The 15,230-nt window shown below is 38.0% G+C and overlaps 1 protein-coding gene across 4 annotated transcripts in view; it reads left to right on the top strand.

Moving 5' to 3' along the window:
- The first annotated feature begins 218 nt into the window (after positions 1-218).
- The window catches only part of LOC107601164 (peroxisome proliferator-activated receptor gamma coactivator 1-alpha-like), a 43,903-nt gene continuing 28,891 nt past the window's right edge, over positions 219-15,230 (top strand). For 3 of the 4 annotated variants that reach the window (XM_016293225.1, XM_016293222.1, XM_016293221.1), the window contains exons 1-2: positions 219-410; positions 4,209-4,388. In XM_016293225.1, coding sequence (XP_016148711.1) covers positions 363-410; positions 4,209-4,388 — 228 coding nt within the window. In that variant the 5' untranslated portion in view covers positions 219-362. The remainder of the gene's footprint in view (positions 411-4,208; positions 4,389-15,230) is intronic. The other variant, XM_016293224.1, reaches the window with a different exon arrangement.

Raw genomic sequence — 15,230 nt, 5'->3', positions numbered from 1 at the left:
CAACCAAAAGTCATGAGACCCATTCGGTTCCGGTAATATTTATAAAAACAGCACTGGTTCTTGGTTCCCAACCCTAGCCGCTACTAGAGGCATATGTTGAGAGGAGCGCGTGGTTTTATAGTTGGGGAAGATTTACTATGCGCGTGCCAAACTCCGCCTTTCCTTACAGCACGTCATTGGTGAGTAACAGCGAAGGGGAGTCACTCCCCTGCCTACTTTTAATAGCTTTGTCATGTGATGGAAAGCAGTTGTAAGACAGGTGCCCTCGGTTCATTGTCAGTGAGGGGCGCGAGGGAACGAGTGGATTTTCTCTTTTGCCCGTGATTTCTTTTTTATTTTTTCGTGCCGTCATTCAGGGCTGGATGGCGTGGGACAGGTGTAATCAGGATTCGGTGTGGAGAGAACTAGAGGTGAGAACTGATGTGCAACTTCATTTTCCAGGGCTGGAGCACATTTTTTTAAGGAGACGGATCGCAGGAAACGTCCAAGACTGGCTTCGCTCGTAGTTCCCGTTATGTGAAGTCGACCGATCCTGTAAGATGCGCGAGAGACACGGGGGCTCTGAATGCACGGGAATACACCGGGTTGTGATAAAGTCTAATTTGTTTGGCAGAAATTGTATGTGCAATGATTTATCTGGTGATAGCATGCGGTTGTTCTCAAGCTGTGTCGGAGTTGAACAGTGACAGTCTTCTTGTCGTGGGGAATCGTGTTGACATGCCCGTGGATGGAGTGCGCTCGCTCGCTGTAACGCAGGTGATGATGAGACAGGTATCTGCTTCAGTGAGAGCCTATAGTGCCACTGCCGATGTGCTGGAATTACTAATATGTTCTCGCGTCAGGTATTGCACACTGAAACTTTCCTATTAGAACACAGATACAGAAGGCTATATTTGCATGCATGCGGAGCGCGTGCTGGATTTATTATTGGACAGTATGTGCTGTAAAATCGAGGTTCAGCCAAGAAAAGCTGCTGAACCTCGTTTACTTGTTGTTTAGCAAGACCTCATCGCAAGGTTAAGCGTTGCTCCACTGCAATACATCAATAACGATTGCATAGCTGTGCACGACGTTTATCGTTTATAGTGCGAATCATTGCAATTCGGGACATTTTAGGTTTGTTTAAACGTGTTTGGCATGTTCACTCGGCGGAATGTAAGATATGGACAATAACGGCGCACTTGTATTATTACCATAGCCTACATTATCAGTGCAGTCAGTCTATCTATCTATCTAGTCGCGTCGTGGTTTATTGCAGTTTTAACCATTTCAGATATTCATAAAGCAGTGCTTCCAGCATGTTCAGCTGAAACTTTTACTCACTATATAGAAATATAGCCTATCGCTGCGCTGTATATGCACCTGTCTGTGTTGCAAGGTATGCACGTTGCGTTATTGTTAGCCTATATTCATGCTCAGAGGTTAGTTGAGCGTCTCAGTCGGGGCATAAATCCATCTAAACACAATCAGCAAATTGCTGCTCGGTTAGAAATTCTAATTTCCATTTCCAGGTGCCCCCGCTCTCTCTCTCTCTCTCTCTCTCTCTCTCTCTCTCTCTGCATGTGCTCGTTATTAAGCGTGTCCGTATTTTGAGAGGAAAAGGGAGAAGGCTTTCAACAAGATGCCGAGGCAGAGGCATTTTGAGGCATGTGATTTTATCATTTGCTCACCATTGGATGTAACCGCTTTGCCGGCGTCCATAAATCTGTGACAGAAAAACTACGGACTAAATCAGACACCGGTGATCAAGTTTGACGTGCGAGATTCTTCGGCACGAACTGTATCGTGCTGCCATCGAGCAAAGTCTCACTTAAAAAAAAAAAAAAAAGATTAGGCTACTTGTGAAATGTCTGTCAGTAGTACCGAGAAAAGAGCAGAGTAATAGGATTCGGGGAGCGGTATCAACGCGCACTGACCGTAACGCATTTCAAACAATATTTGTACAAAATAAACATTTGACTGTTTTCTGTATCACCTTTTCACAAAATGCATCACCCTACAGCACCCTCCGCCGTTTGTCAAAACTCTATACACATGTGCGCACAGTCTCTCCGCGAGCTGCTGTTGGCCTCTGTTTTACTCACAACATACTCAGTGATATGAAGTACAGTATCTGACCTACTAGAGGGCGTGGCTGTGGCGCTCTTCCCCACGACGGGCCGCCCCTCCCCTGCCTCAGCCAATCACATCATTGTTTGTTTTCTGGTTGGTTATGTTGTTGTGGTTTCCTAAATGCTGCTAGTATGTACACAGCTGAAGAATATGCAGTTTGGTTAGATTTAAGTTCACTTCATTTGGTTGTTAGTATGTTTAATTTGGGTTACACTTTATTTCAATAGTCCACTTTTGACATTCTACTAACTATACGTAACTTTGTAACTACATGTCAACTAATTCTCATTAATTTGCAACTACATGTCTACTAACTCTCAGAGTAGACTGTTAGGGTAGGTTTAGGGTTAGTAGAATAAGTTGACAAAGAAAGTGTTAGAAGACATTAAGCAGACAGTCTACTAATACTCTACTAGCTGCTAGTTGACAAGTAGTTGCAAAGTTACTTTCTGTTAATAGAATGTCTAAAGTGGACTATCGAAATAAAGTGTTGCCTTAATTTGTAACAATGCATCCTAAATTAGTACTAAATTTAGCAGTGAAAGGAGTAGCATTTGCATGCTAGTCACACAGGTCTCAATTACAGAATATAGCAAAGTCACACTCCCTATGAATCCAATAGAGGAAGAGTTATTGGTTACATCAATCACACACTGAGCAAATGGACAGGTGCAGAGATTTGAGATATGTTGGTGAATGCTTTGGACTAATTTGTCAAAGTTTTGCTTATAAACCGCTAAACCGATAGAATTAAGTGTGGAAAGTGTTTTATTTCCATAGTTGTTTTTTGGAAATATAATGTTTTGCTTTCAGTATTTCTCATAGTTCATTTTAGCCTTCACATAGTTCTGCTCAAGGAAAAAATTGGGAGTAACTTCATATCCCTTTTTAAAAAATCATCCCATCTTGAATACCAAACTGCCCCAGATGCCATAGTGCCAAATGTTTCATTTAAAAATGACATGTTTTCATTATCTCTAATAAAGCTGACATAATATAACATTATACACTCTAAAAAAATGCTGGGTTAAATACAACACAGTGCTGGGTAAAATAGGGACAAACCCAGCAATCGGGTTGTTTTGATCCAGCGGTTGGGTTACTACCCTGAAGGTTGGGTTAAACATTTAATCAAACCGCTGGATCAAAACAGCCCAATTGCTGGGTTTGCCCCTATTTTACCCAGCACTGGGTTGTATTTAACCCAGCATTTTTTAGATTGTAGTATGTCAGATTTATTAGAGATAATGAAAACATGTCTGCGTTGCTTTAAGAAACTAAGCATTTTGTTAAATATTATGATGCATAGTGTTGTAAAACCTGACAAAGCATAATTTGCCAAGTTTTACTTATTATTACACTCTAAAAAATGCTGGGTTGTTTCAACCCAACTTTGGGTCAAATATGGACCCAACCGTTGGGTTTCATTTTTACATTAAATTTTTAACCTAAAAGTTGGGTTAGTCCAAATTTGACCCAAAGTTGGGTTGAAACAACCCAGCATTTTTAGAGTGTAGATTAAAAACAAACAAAAAAAGAAAAGCACTGGGGGGAAAATGGACTTTGGTTTTAAAAAAACCACTAAAAGCAGTGAAAAATAAATAGATTTGAGATGTTTGCCTTATTTTGCCTTTTTTCAGTAAAGCTGTGGCTTTTTTTTAATCTCACATTTGATTTTCTTTGTCATTATTAGAATGCGCAGGCCTTTTGTTTGCATTGAATAAATGGGTTTGTAAGCTTATTCCAGTAACATGTTTATATGGCGACTGCTGTCCATAAACAAGGTGTGAAGCCTGACCAACATTAAATTATTTAATCTGTTGATCCCACCGTTAACAGTTGATGCCGTTTGTGTTTGAGATCACATAGATGATGCAAAGTAAATGTTAACAAATGGTAAAACATGGTGAATTCCATTTGATCAATTCTACTATCAAACAGACCCCTACATTACATGTCATCATAACTGAACTGAATAGTTATGATGCCATTTATGGCTTTTTGAGAAACTGAAGGAATAATTTCTTCACAAACACTGAATGAAGATGTCTAACATCTTGGCAAATATGTGCTCAACCATCTCCTCTCTCTTTCAGTGTGCTGCCTTGGTTGGTGAAGACCAGCCCCTTTGCCCTGACCTGCCTGAGCTTGACCTCTCTGAGCTGGATGTCAGTGACCTCGATGCAGATATTTTTCTGGGAGGACTCAAGTGGTACAGCGACCAATCAGAAATAATTTCCAGTCAGTACGGCAATGAAGCATCGAACCTGTTTGAGGTAAAGAGGGTCATGCGATGTTTTCTTATCTGATTGTGCATGCTTGTATATTGTAAAATTAGATATGCAGTTTATTGCGCGAGTGAGGAATTCTTCACAAGCTGGGATAGTCAGTCAGTGCAGTTTATTAGTTAATAACAGAGCTTTACTCTTTGGGAATTAGCATTTATCCATGCTGTCTGATAATTGGGGTGAGGTATTATGATAAGCACCCGACCTTTGTCCAGTACTTAAGGTCAGTGTTTGTACCTTTTTCTACAATCTTGGGCTGTAATTTATGGCTGTTTGTATGCACTTTCCTCCTGATGTTCCGGAGAAATGGTCAGTAATAATACAGAGCAACAGTCTCTGTTCACTTTTTCAGCGGCCTTCCAGACGTATTTCTCCCCTTCATTTTTTCTTCTTCAGTATTAATTTAAGATTTATCAGCATTAAATCAAACCGACCAGCTCTGAAGTGAATCACGACATTACAAACTTTGATTTGAAGGAAATCAGACAAAAAGACAAGACTGTGCACTCTATGGCTTTAACGAGGAAAAAAAAAAAATACAATCCCAGGAGTTATTGCGAATGACAATGAAAAATATAAAAATTGAGAAATATGACTCTACATAGTTTGCATAAAAATATTGAAGTAGTTTGAGAGCATAAAGAAACTGACTCTACGGTCAGTCACTGGCACAATTTTCTGATTGGTGGAGATTTCTCTGCAGAAACATGGGTAGTTTTTTGCTGTTAAACATTATCAGTTTAAAAATAAGTTGAAATCAGGCTGACTGAGGCTTCAACCAAAGCATATGTCATTGATTAGAAGCCTCATAACTCACAAATAAAGGTGCTTCAAAAGGTTCTTCAAGCGATGCCATAGAAGAACCATTTTTGGTTCCACAAAGGACCATTCAGTCAAAGATTCTTTAAAGAACCATCTCTTTCTTACCTTTTTATAATCTGAAGAACCTTCTTTCGCCCCAAAGAAGCTTTTGTGAAACAGAAAGGTTCTTCAGATGTTAAAGGTTCTTTATGGAACCATTTAGACAAAAAGGTTCTTCTATGGCATCGTGAAGCACCTTTATTTTTAAGAGTCTTCTTTAATGGCTTTTAATTATCGTTTAAAATCAATTCCACTATGGAGAAAATGAATGGTATTTTTACTTCTAAACTCTGTGGTGGTAATAGTTCCGTTTCCCAATGGACAACTCAGTCAAAATGAACTCAGGGATTCATTGAACTCTACTGAACGAACCAGTGCTGTTCTAGTTTATTATACAACTAGTCTGCATCCTCACCTTGATCTAGTGGGTCCACTTTTAACCGGCTTGCTCCTGCCATGTTGAAAAAGGGAAGAGGTAAAACTTTAAACCTGTTGCACTGGCGCTTCTTCGTCACTGACAGAGAATGCAAAGTCCAGAGGAAAAGAAATGAGGTGGCTGAAACAAAGCAGCCCTGGCTAGTTCATTACGTCTTATCTGGGCAGATAGAGAAGAGAAATGATAGTGCCGCATTGCTCTGAGTGCTGGCAAATATAGTGCAGGGTCTGTCGCACAATTTGGGGGTTTGTGTCATGTTGTGATAGGGAATTCTTGAAGGACTGTGTGAAACACTTACCTAGACCATGTGGTGGGAGCATGATTTTATAGGGCCCACAATTACGAGTGGCAAAAATAATACTGTGTGTGGGCGCATGTTAATTAACATGGCAATAATGTACATGCATTACTGCTCATGAAGCATTTTGAAATTCTTATAGATATAGAATATTTTAGACTGCTATGGTAGACCCCAATTTAAAGTTTCAGTTTAAGCACAATGTGCTAAAGCAACTGATCCTAGTTCAGTGAAATGGGACATGAGGTGTCAATAGTGATGAATGTGTGTATTGTATATGCATTTCCAATACTGGCCTATGTGGGTCAGTGCAGTGCCCAAGAGCAGCGTGAAGACAGGTTAATGAATGGCCAGCTCTTGCATAAAGCTAGTTGGCAGGACTTTTTCTTCCTCCCGCTGCACTCATTCAAACCCCTGGCAATGTTTTCTTAACCTGTCTGACTGCAGTATAGTTAATGGGTGGCCTGGCGAGTCCTGTGATGTCACACAACAAGCAGGCCACACATGGAACCGCCTGTGCTGGTTTAGGGTCTGGCCATTTTAATAGTTTTTTTTTAACAGTTTTGCCTTAATTTCATTCTTTGATTTGTATTTATACATCATAAAAACAGTAAAAAAAAACTATGTTTAACCCTTCAAAGCCTGCTCTGACATATAAAATATGTTTTTTTTTAAATATAAATTGTATTGACCCATTAGACAAAATTAGTGCTGTCAAATAAAAGTTTTTGTTTGCATAATATATGTGTGCGTACTGTGTATATTTATTATGTGTATAAAAATACAGACACATGCATGTACATATTTAAGAAAAATATGTTACGTTTATATATTAAATATATTTATATATGATATAAATTATATGAATATAAATATATACACGTAAATACATGTATAAAAAAAAAATATATATATATATATATTATACAGTACACACACATATATCATATGTAAACAAAAACTTTTATTTTGGATGCGATTAATCGTTTGACAGCACTAGACAAAATATAAAAAAAAGAAATTTGCATCTTTTGTTGAGTATCATGTTTGATAGATTGCTTTTATTGCTCATATTGTATGATATAGTGAGAATAGGAAACTCATACTCAAGGAGGAAAAAACTATTTTTTATTTGTTTTATTTACAGATGTTTTATTCAGATACCCAAACTGAGGAAAAATTTGCAATTTGGTGGATATTCTGACATTTATATGGTCTAAAGCTTGTAGCTTGTTAGGCTAAACAAAGAGATCTTTATAACAGTAAAACAGACTACTTACATAAAATGCATATAAATATAATTTGTCACTCTTTATATTTTAATAATATGTCTTAGTGAGATATGTAACGCCAAAACATATAATGCTGTGCAATAAAATGATGACTGAGAGATGTATAAACAAACAAACATTCCTCAAAAGCCTGATAAAGCCTGGATAATCAAGTAAATCAAAGTTGCTTCAGTCCAGTAAGTGTTCATCTTAAAATATGACTAACATTATGAAAACGATCACTATGTTTACTCAATAAAAATCATTAAAGATTTCACAGCAAAAAGTCACAAGAGCCACAACCTGAAGATAGACTTTTTTTTAGAATTATACTTTACAAAGTTGCTAAAAACTGTATGGACTATCAATCAGACGACAGAAGGCATGTAACAGATTGCGTACAAAAGGGTTTCAGAAATGTTTTGATCATGCTGATAATTTAGAGGCCTTAGAAATTTACATATCAAATATGAAACGGGCGTAACATGAAAAAAAGAAAAGAAAAAACAGCTACAAAAGCATCATCAAACAGGCTTACATACTGTATATTTGGATATATCATATACCTGTATATCATAACATATATGCACAGCAAACAGGCGGCTTTAACACACGTGACATGAAGCTTTTTTCATGATTATGATTCATTATTTCATGTCTTACGCTTTCCTGACATTTTGTACATGATGTTCCATTATTGCAGGGCCGTGTGGGGCAAGCCGGCAGGCAGATGAGAGTGAGCGATTGCAGCAGGCAGGGAAACGCAGCCTAGAGATTTCGTGTGACGTGACGGCTTATGCCTTTCAGTGGCAGTTCAGCCCTAGTTATCAAGGCCATCTCAGAGGCTAAAATGGATCTCTGGAGGTGGGGGCCGATAGGCAGCTCGCTCTGCCCCAGGGAGAGGGCCTGACAGCGCGGTCAGCCTGTCACCAGCAGCCCCTCTCTCGGGAACAGGGCCGTGGGGAGGTTAGAAGCACTCAGACATGTAAAACCATGTTTTGAGTCAAATAGATTTTGCTCTTTTAGGCACTGGTTGAAAGTGTAGGGCTGCTACATTTGTATTGAGCTGCTTGTATTCCGTAAATGTTTTTTTTTTTACTCGAGTACGTATCACTATTCACGACGTTTGTTCAAAACAGTAAAAAATCAAGCAATTTAAAAGCAAAATCAAGTTAGATAGCACTTTATAGCATACTTACAGACTATTAAAAAGACAATCCGTGGGAGATACTTTGGTATCAGGCTGCTGTGACAAATATTGTAGCTATTGTGCTTGCAAAAAAGTACTATGGTGGTACAGTGATGGTAGCAGATCATTATGTTAGAGAGAGAATACAGAGTTAAAAAAAGCACCTACATTTTATTCAGAGGCCCAAACTAAGCAAAAAATATGCCGTTTTGGTGAAGATGTTGACATTTATATGGCTGAAAAGTGCTGAAATTCTATTAGCTTGTGAATCAGTAAGATCTTTATAACAGCATAGCAGTCTACTTACATAAAATGCCTATAAATCTCAGTTGTCACTCTATCTCTCCTAATAATATGCCTCGGTAAGATGATATTTAAATGCTTAGTTTTGTGATCAAAGCTCTGTAGTTTCAAAACATATAGGCTACAATGTAATTCAATGATGACTGACAGATGCACAAATAAACGTTACTATACATTGTTTTTATTTAACTCTGGCTCATTTGAAAAATGTGCCTTGTAGCACCATTTCTGCAAAGTGATATTATGTTGCTTGTTTTGTGACACTTACAAAGTGAAATGTCCAGTGGCTCGTCTTTGACTTGTAGAATCAAGCTTGTGTTTCACGGGTGCAATGCAGTGCAAGGCTCTACCAGGTGAGCAACCGAGCAAGTTTACTACGTCAGAAATGCAAAATTCAAAATGCATTAATTTACATTTCATGCATTCATGTTCATGCCAACATGTTGAACGTGTTTTGAGGTCATATCATAATATTGTACAGGTGACTAGAGTGTAACATGCTGTCTTTTTGGATGGCATTTAGCTCTGAATCCAGGCTAGAGTTCTCGCTGTTCTCATCGCTGCATGGACAATGTGTGGAATGGAACACTCCCTGGCTCCAAGAGATTGCCGCAGCCATTTATTTTAAGGGCACTTGACACCTAGTCAAAATAACTCCCTGTTAAAGACTGTACTGTATTAGGTCACCCAAGGCTGTTCGGTCGGGTCGTGTGATGTTTATATCCAAACACGAAACTATGCTGCCAGCGAGTGTTTGGAATTACAACTTGTTCGTGGAGTGAAAGCACTGGCTGTGCTTTGTAAGGTGAGTGCAGTTACCGATGACCGGTCAAAACTTTGACCAGACTCTGACCTAGCTATTGGAGATGAGCCAAAGTGTGTATTTGTAGGTGTGAAAGTGAGATTAATTACTCAAATAAATCAGACGCACACCCAAGTACACACATTCACACTTGCACATAAACACATCCATGTAAACAGGCCCTATTTGCTTCTTGCTCGTCTAGTAATTTGCAAATCTACAAACAGAAACCCAGATCAAATCGTCCAAATCTACTGCAGGCCTACGTCTCTCAGAAGACAGAAAAATGCTCACAAGCACATCTACGCCGAGACACACGCACATGGTGTTAACAGTGACTGCTGATGGCTTAGCATTTTTAATTTGCAAATTTATGCTGACATTTGAAAACACACCATCAGTTTAGCTGCACAAGTTCAGCTGGGCCAAGCATATTATCATTTTGTGCAGTATAATGTGATTTCCTCAAGTGAACACTCACATGCACACACACTTGCGCACACACACACACACTCGACACTTTGACTTATCACCCTGGCCGTGCCGTCAGGCGTCAAAAGCGTCACTAAAGCTGCTGCTGTCATTTTTTGTATACATTAATATTTTGAATTAGCTTTTATTTAGATATTTTTAATTTTCATTTATGTAATTTTGTCATGTGCTTTTGTCATTTTTTTAAATTCTTTTTAACTTTAAATTATTTTTATTTCCGTTTTAGTAGTTTTAGAACTTAGATCTATTTTTTTCAATTAGCTGTCAAGGTTTTATTTTTATTATAATTTTTTTTAATTTTTTTTGGCCGATTCATTACCCACTATAGGTGAATAACTAGAAGAATAACAAAGTGCATTAAACATTAAATGATACTTTGTGCTACAAATCAGTATTTATGATTAATATAAAACACTGTTAAATAATATAATGACCAGTTTCTATAATTTATAATGACTTTATCATATTTGTAATCTATTATTATTTTATTTCAGTTTTACTTTCAATTACCACAAATTAACTTTTTTAGTTACAACTTAGTTTAACTACTTAGTTTTAGTATTTGTTGAGCTTAACAACACTGGTTTTGTCATTTCTTTATGGTTTGCATGGTGTTTAGTCACCTAAAAACTAAATTATTTCGATATCTTGTTGTTTTGCAGTGAATCTAAATGGTTTAGTGCATTTCCTTTGTTATATCTTTCATTTAGCATTATCTGAAGGTACAATCATTATACATATATTATGTTATATTTTATTTTATTATTTTATTTTATTTCAGTTTTTTTTTTATTATTACCAAAAGCTGCAGGTTCTTTCACTATTAATATTTTAATTTTATTTCAGCTCTATTTCAGTTACCAAAAAATGATGTAATAGTTTTAGAATTAGTTAAGAATAACAATATCCATTAATGTTTTTCGGTTATACTTTAGTTAAAGCTTTTATGTTTAATGCATTATAATGGGTTATTAAAGGGTATAACACATTATAATTATTCAGAATGTGCATTGTAATACATTATATCTTGCCGTAAATAATTGAAAATGCATAGTGTAACAATGAATTGATAAGTTTTATAATTTATTAACTGCGGTTACAATTATTCATGAGAATGTACAATGCATTATAAGGTGCATATCAAGGCATAATTCATGCATTAAAACTACTTTAATAATGCATTATACATAAAGGCTCTAAGTAAAGTGTTACCTGTTTTTCTTATTAATTGTTGTTGCATTATGTTTACTCACCTGACAACTAAATTATTTAGCTATGCTGTTGCTTCAGAGTGAATCTGAATGCTTAAGTGAATTTCCTTGGATGTACCACTCATGTTGCATGAGCTGCAGGTATATTTAGCTGTATGTCACGGCTCCATCCTGCTCCCAGAGGGCCTCCTTCCTGCAGAGTTTAGCTCCAACCTCCTCCAACACACCTGCCTGGAGGGTTACAGTAATCCTGACGACCTTGATTAGCTAGTTACGGTGTGTTTAATTAGGGTTGGAGCTGAGCGCTGCAGGATGGTGGACCTCCAGGAACAGGACTGGACACCTAGGTAGTAAATAGGTTGTATTTTGAGTAGTGGCATTGGTGCCACCATTGATCAGTGCAGGTAATTGGTTAGGGTTGTTTCGTCACACATTTGAAGTATGTTTCTCATATATAGTGCATCAAAAAGAGTTGGGCAATGTCGTAACCATGCCAGGGTGAATTCTTAGTTGCAATAGTCTGGAAATGTGACAGTGCCCTGTCATCAGTAAGGAGCCTCTGAAGTTTTGGCAGTGAAGCTTGTCAAACAACCGTAGAGAGAGTCTGAAATCCAGCGGGCATAAGCAAACATATTCACTTTGTAATGAAGGGAGGGGAAAAAAGCAAGGGAGCGCGAGGAGGGTAACATCACTTGCAGCTGGAAAATAGTCCCCGCAGGGCATGTTTGGAGAAGCACAAGTTAACATAAAGCTTGTTGCATTCTGCTTCTTTCTCAGGCTCTGGTTTCCTCTCCTGTATTCATTTCCATGCTTCTGTCATCTTTCTCTGTCCACAAAGCCAGTTTTTTATTCTTTCATGCTTGCTTTCCTATCCCTTGCTATCTAAAGTGGTAGTTGCATGTGAGATCTTTCTTCGGGGGCCTGTAGCCTCAGCTGATCTTGATTCTTAGCCACCTGATGCTCATCGCAGAACCAATTTAACACCCCTGCGGGGGAGAGAGAATGGGGGGAATTTGTTACCAAGGGAATTCGATGTCTGTGTGTGCAAGAGAATTTTTGCACTGTGCGTCTGTCATTGGTATTTATTGACATAAAAGACATGGTTTGTTACTATTAGTATTGCATGCATTGAAATATCAGCAACCCAAAATATTTGACCAAAAATTAATTTTCGGTTTTGGCTAGAACAGTTTGTTAATTTTAGTTATTTTTTTGTCAATCATTCTTTCACTTTTGCATTTACCTCAGGAAGGCCGTTAGTCAACTAGAACAAAATACATACATTTTCTTAATTGATTATTAATTTTTGGTTTCAATTTTTGGGCTAAGTTAAAATTTTATTCAGTGTTTATGTGAAAAAAAAATCAGTGCATCACTAAATATAATAAATGTCATTAGTGGCCTTTTTTTAAAACACCAAAAGTTTTCATTTAGGTGAAAACCAATAATAACATTTCGGTAATTAAATTTGAGTAATTGACCCTTCGCTGGGAGCTTGATTGACAGATCTGACCAATCATATTGCCGAATCTGCCATTTTGTCCGACAAACAAACCAGTCAGGAGAGTAGATTAACGTCGATGGACTTGAACTTGAAAAATGGTGTGTATTGACGTCTTTCCACGGTTGAAACAAGATACCTTCTGATGTTCATTCATGTTTATTTTGTGCTTAAAATAAATATGAAAAGACGATCTGTTCACATGCCGCTTGAACTGAGGCACTACAGTAATCTGTCACGACACATTAAAGAGCCACAAAATGCTATTTATTAGATTTTTTTTAACAAAAAGACAAAATTTGAAAGCTGACACTCTGTTTCATACCAAAAGTAACCTGCTCTGTCTTGTCTGTCAGTGTCCTCTTTGCTCTGCAATGCATTTTTCACTGTATGAGAGCATGATGCATGATGTGAGTGCGCCATGGCTTGTTGGACATAGCAACAGTAACTAAGGGGGGTGGGTGCTGGGGGGTCTTTGCGAGGGTCAATTGAGTAATTTAACTCAGTATATTGTTCAGGGTGTCTTGTTCACAGGTGATAAACCAGCTGTAATCAAGTTTTTCAGCAACAAACAACCTCGCCATATTTTAGCTGATTAAAGCTGCGTTCACACTAGCAGCGACTTTGTTCGGGCTGGCGATGGGGTTGCTAGTGGGCGTTCTCACTACTGGTTGCCTTGACAGCGAATCAGATTGCTTGCCGCTAAATACAAACATTTTGGAGGCAAAAGACTAAATATAATATAAATATGAATTAAATCCGTACATATAAACAAAAATTAATGAGAAACAGAGCCTACATTTTTTCCATTGTGTATGTTTATCTACAGCTGAGAGGAGAACGATCACATGAGCTCTGCCGTCTTCTTTCCTATTGGCTGTCGCTCCCGAAAGCCACTGTTCATTTGCACAAAGTTGAAGGATTCAACTTGGACACGCCCCATCCGTCGCCAACGCCCGCTGTTGCTTGTGTCGCCGGAAATCGGCAGCTCTCCATTGAAATGAATGGGATCGTGTTGCTTTGTCGCTTGTAGTGTGAACGGAGCTTAAGTTTTGCTACTCTAGCTTCATTTTGGTCGTGGTGAAATGTGTACATACTACTAACATGTTTACGTCTTGTAGCTTATCTGTGTTTTCCACGAAATAGATGCTGATAGTCAGTCTTAAAATCTAGCTAACTTAATGATTTCAGCCCCCTAAAACTATTTCCGCGAAACCTAAAATCAAATTTTTGGCAGTTTTGTCCAAATATTTTTGGTTCCCGAAATTTCTCTGCATCACTAGTTAAAATGTGTTTCCTGTGACCGTTTGTAATCACAGGATTAACGACTGCATGCATCACTTACTGCATCTCATATATGTTGCAAATGTATGTTGATAACGTGCAAAAAGCAGAGAAAAAAAATATACACTCCTTCTCTGAATATATCTCGCCACAGACTTGCTCAGTTATTTTAGTCGAGTATGAAATGAACCTTGTTTTAGCACAATGCTTGATTGACAGCTGAGTAGGCGGCCTTTTACTGTTGTCTGCAGCATATGAGGACAAATTCGCATTTACACTACAAACACAATGTGGTCACATGCATTTCTCGATGCCATGATATTCTCTGAAGTACCATGTAAATATATTGGTACATGAAGTACCAAAAAGTATTATCTGATGCTGTACTGCAGCCACAATAATTCTGGCTGTCATCTTTATGTTGTAGATAATTCTTTACCAAGACTTTATATCTGCTTACAAATCTTATCTAATTCCTTCAAGCCACCAGTATAAATTACCTTAAAGGGGTCATATGATGCTTTTTTAAAGATCATTATTTTGTGTATTTGGTGTAACAGAATATGTTGACATGCTTTAATGTTCAAAAAACACATTATTTTTCAAATACTGTACATTATTGTAGGTCCTCTATGCCCCGCCTCTCTCAAACGCTTCGTTTTCTACAAAGTCCCTCCTTCCGACAAGCGCAGTCTGCTCTGATTGGCCAGCTGACCCAGTGCATTATGATTGGCTGAACACCGCAAGCACTTGTCGGAAATGTAACGCCCCTTACCATAATCGCGAGCTTCATCTTTCAAAATAAATGTAAAGACAGAGCCCGAAAGGAGAACAGAGTCTCTCGCACGCTCTCGCTCTCTCTCTCACTCTCTCACGCGCTCTCTCTCTCTCTCTCTCACTCACTCGCTCGCTCACGCGCACACACACACACGATGTGCAAAACTCCGCATTTGAACAGTCAATAGCAAATACTTCAACTAATAACAAAACAGTAGCTGATTCTGAAGCGCCAGATTGTCATAGCAAAGTCAGAATTACCTCCTCTCCTAGGTTTCCTCCTCATTCATTTTATGGACGTTCACGAAACGTCCATAAAATGCATTGCTGTTCTGTTGTAAGTAATCTTAAAGATTCCTAAATGCATCTACTTTCGGAAGGCCAAATAAAGTGTTTTTGCTTTCG

This window comes from Sinocyclocheilus grahami, unplaced genomic scaffold (assembly GCF_001515645.1).
Source record: "Sinocyclocheilus grahami isolate Dianchi unplaced genomic scaffold, SAMN03320097.WGS_v1.1 scaffold300.1, whole genome shotgun sequence".
NCBI classification, from domain to species: domain Eukaryota; kingdom Metazoa; phylum Chordata; class Actinopteri; order Cypriniformes; family Cyprinidae; genus Sinocyclocheilus; species Sinocyclocheilus grahami.
This window is presented reverse-complemented; position numbering and strand designations above follow the sequence as displayed.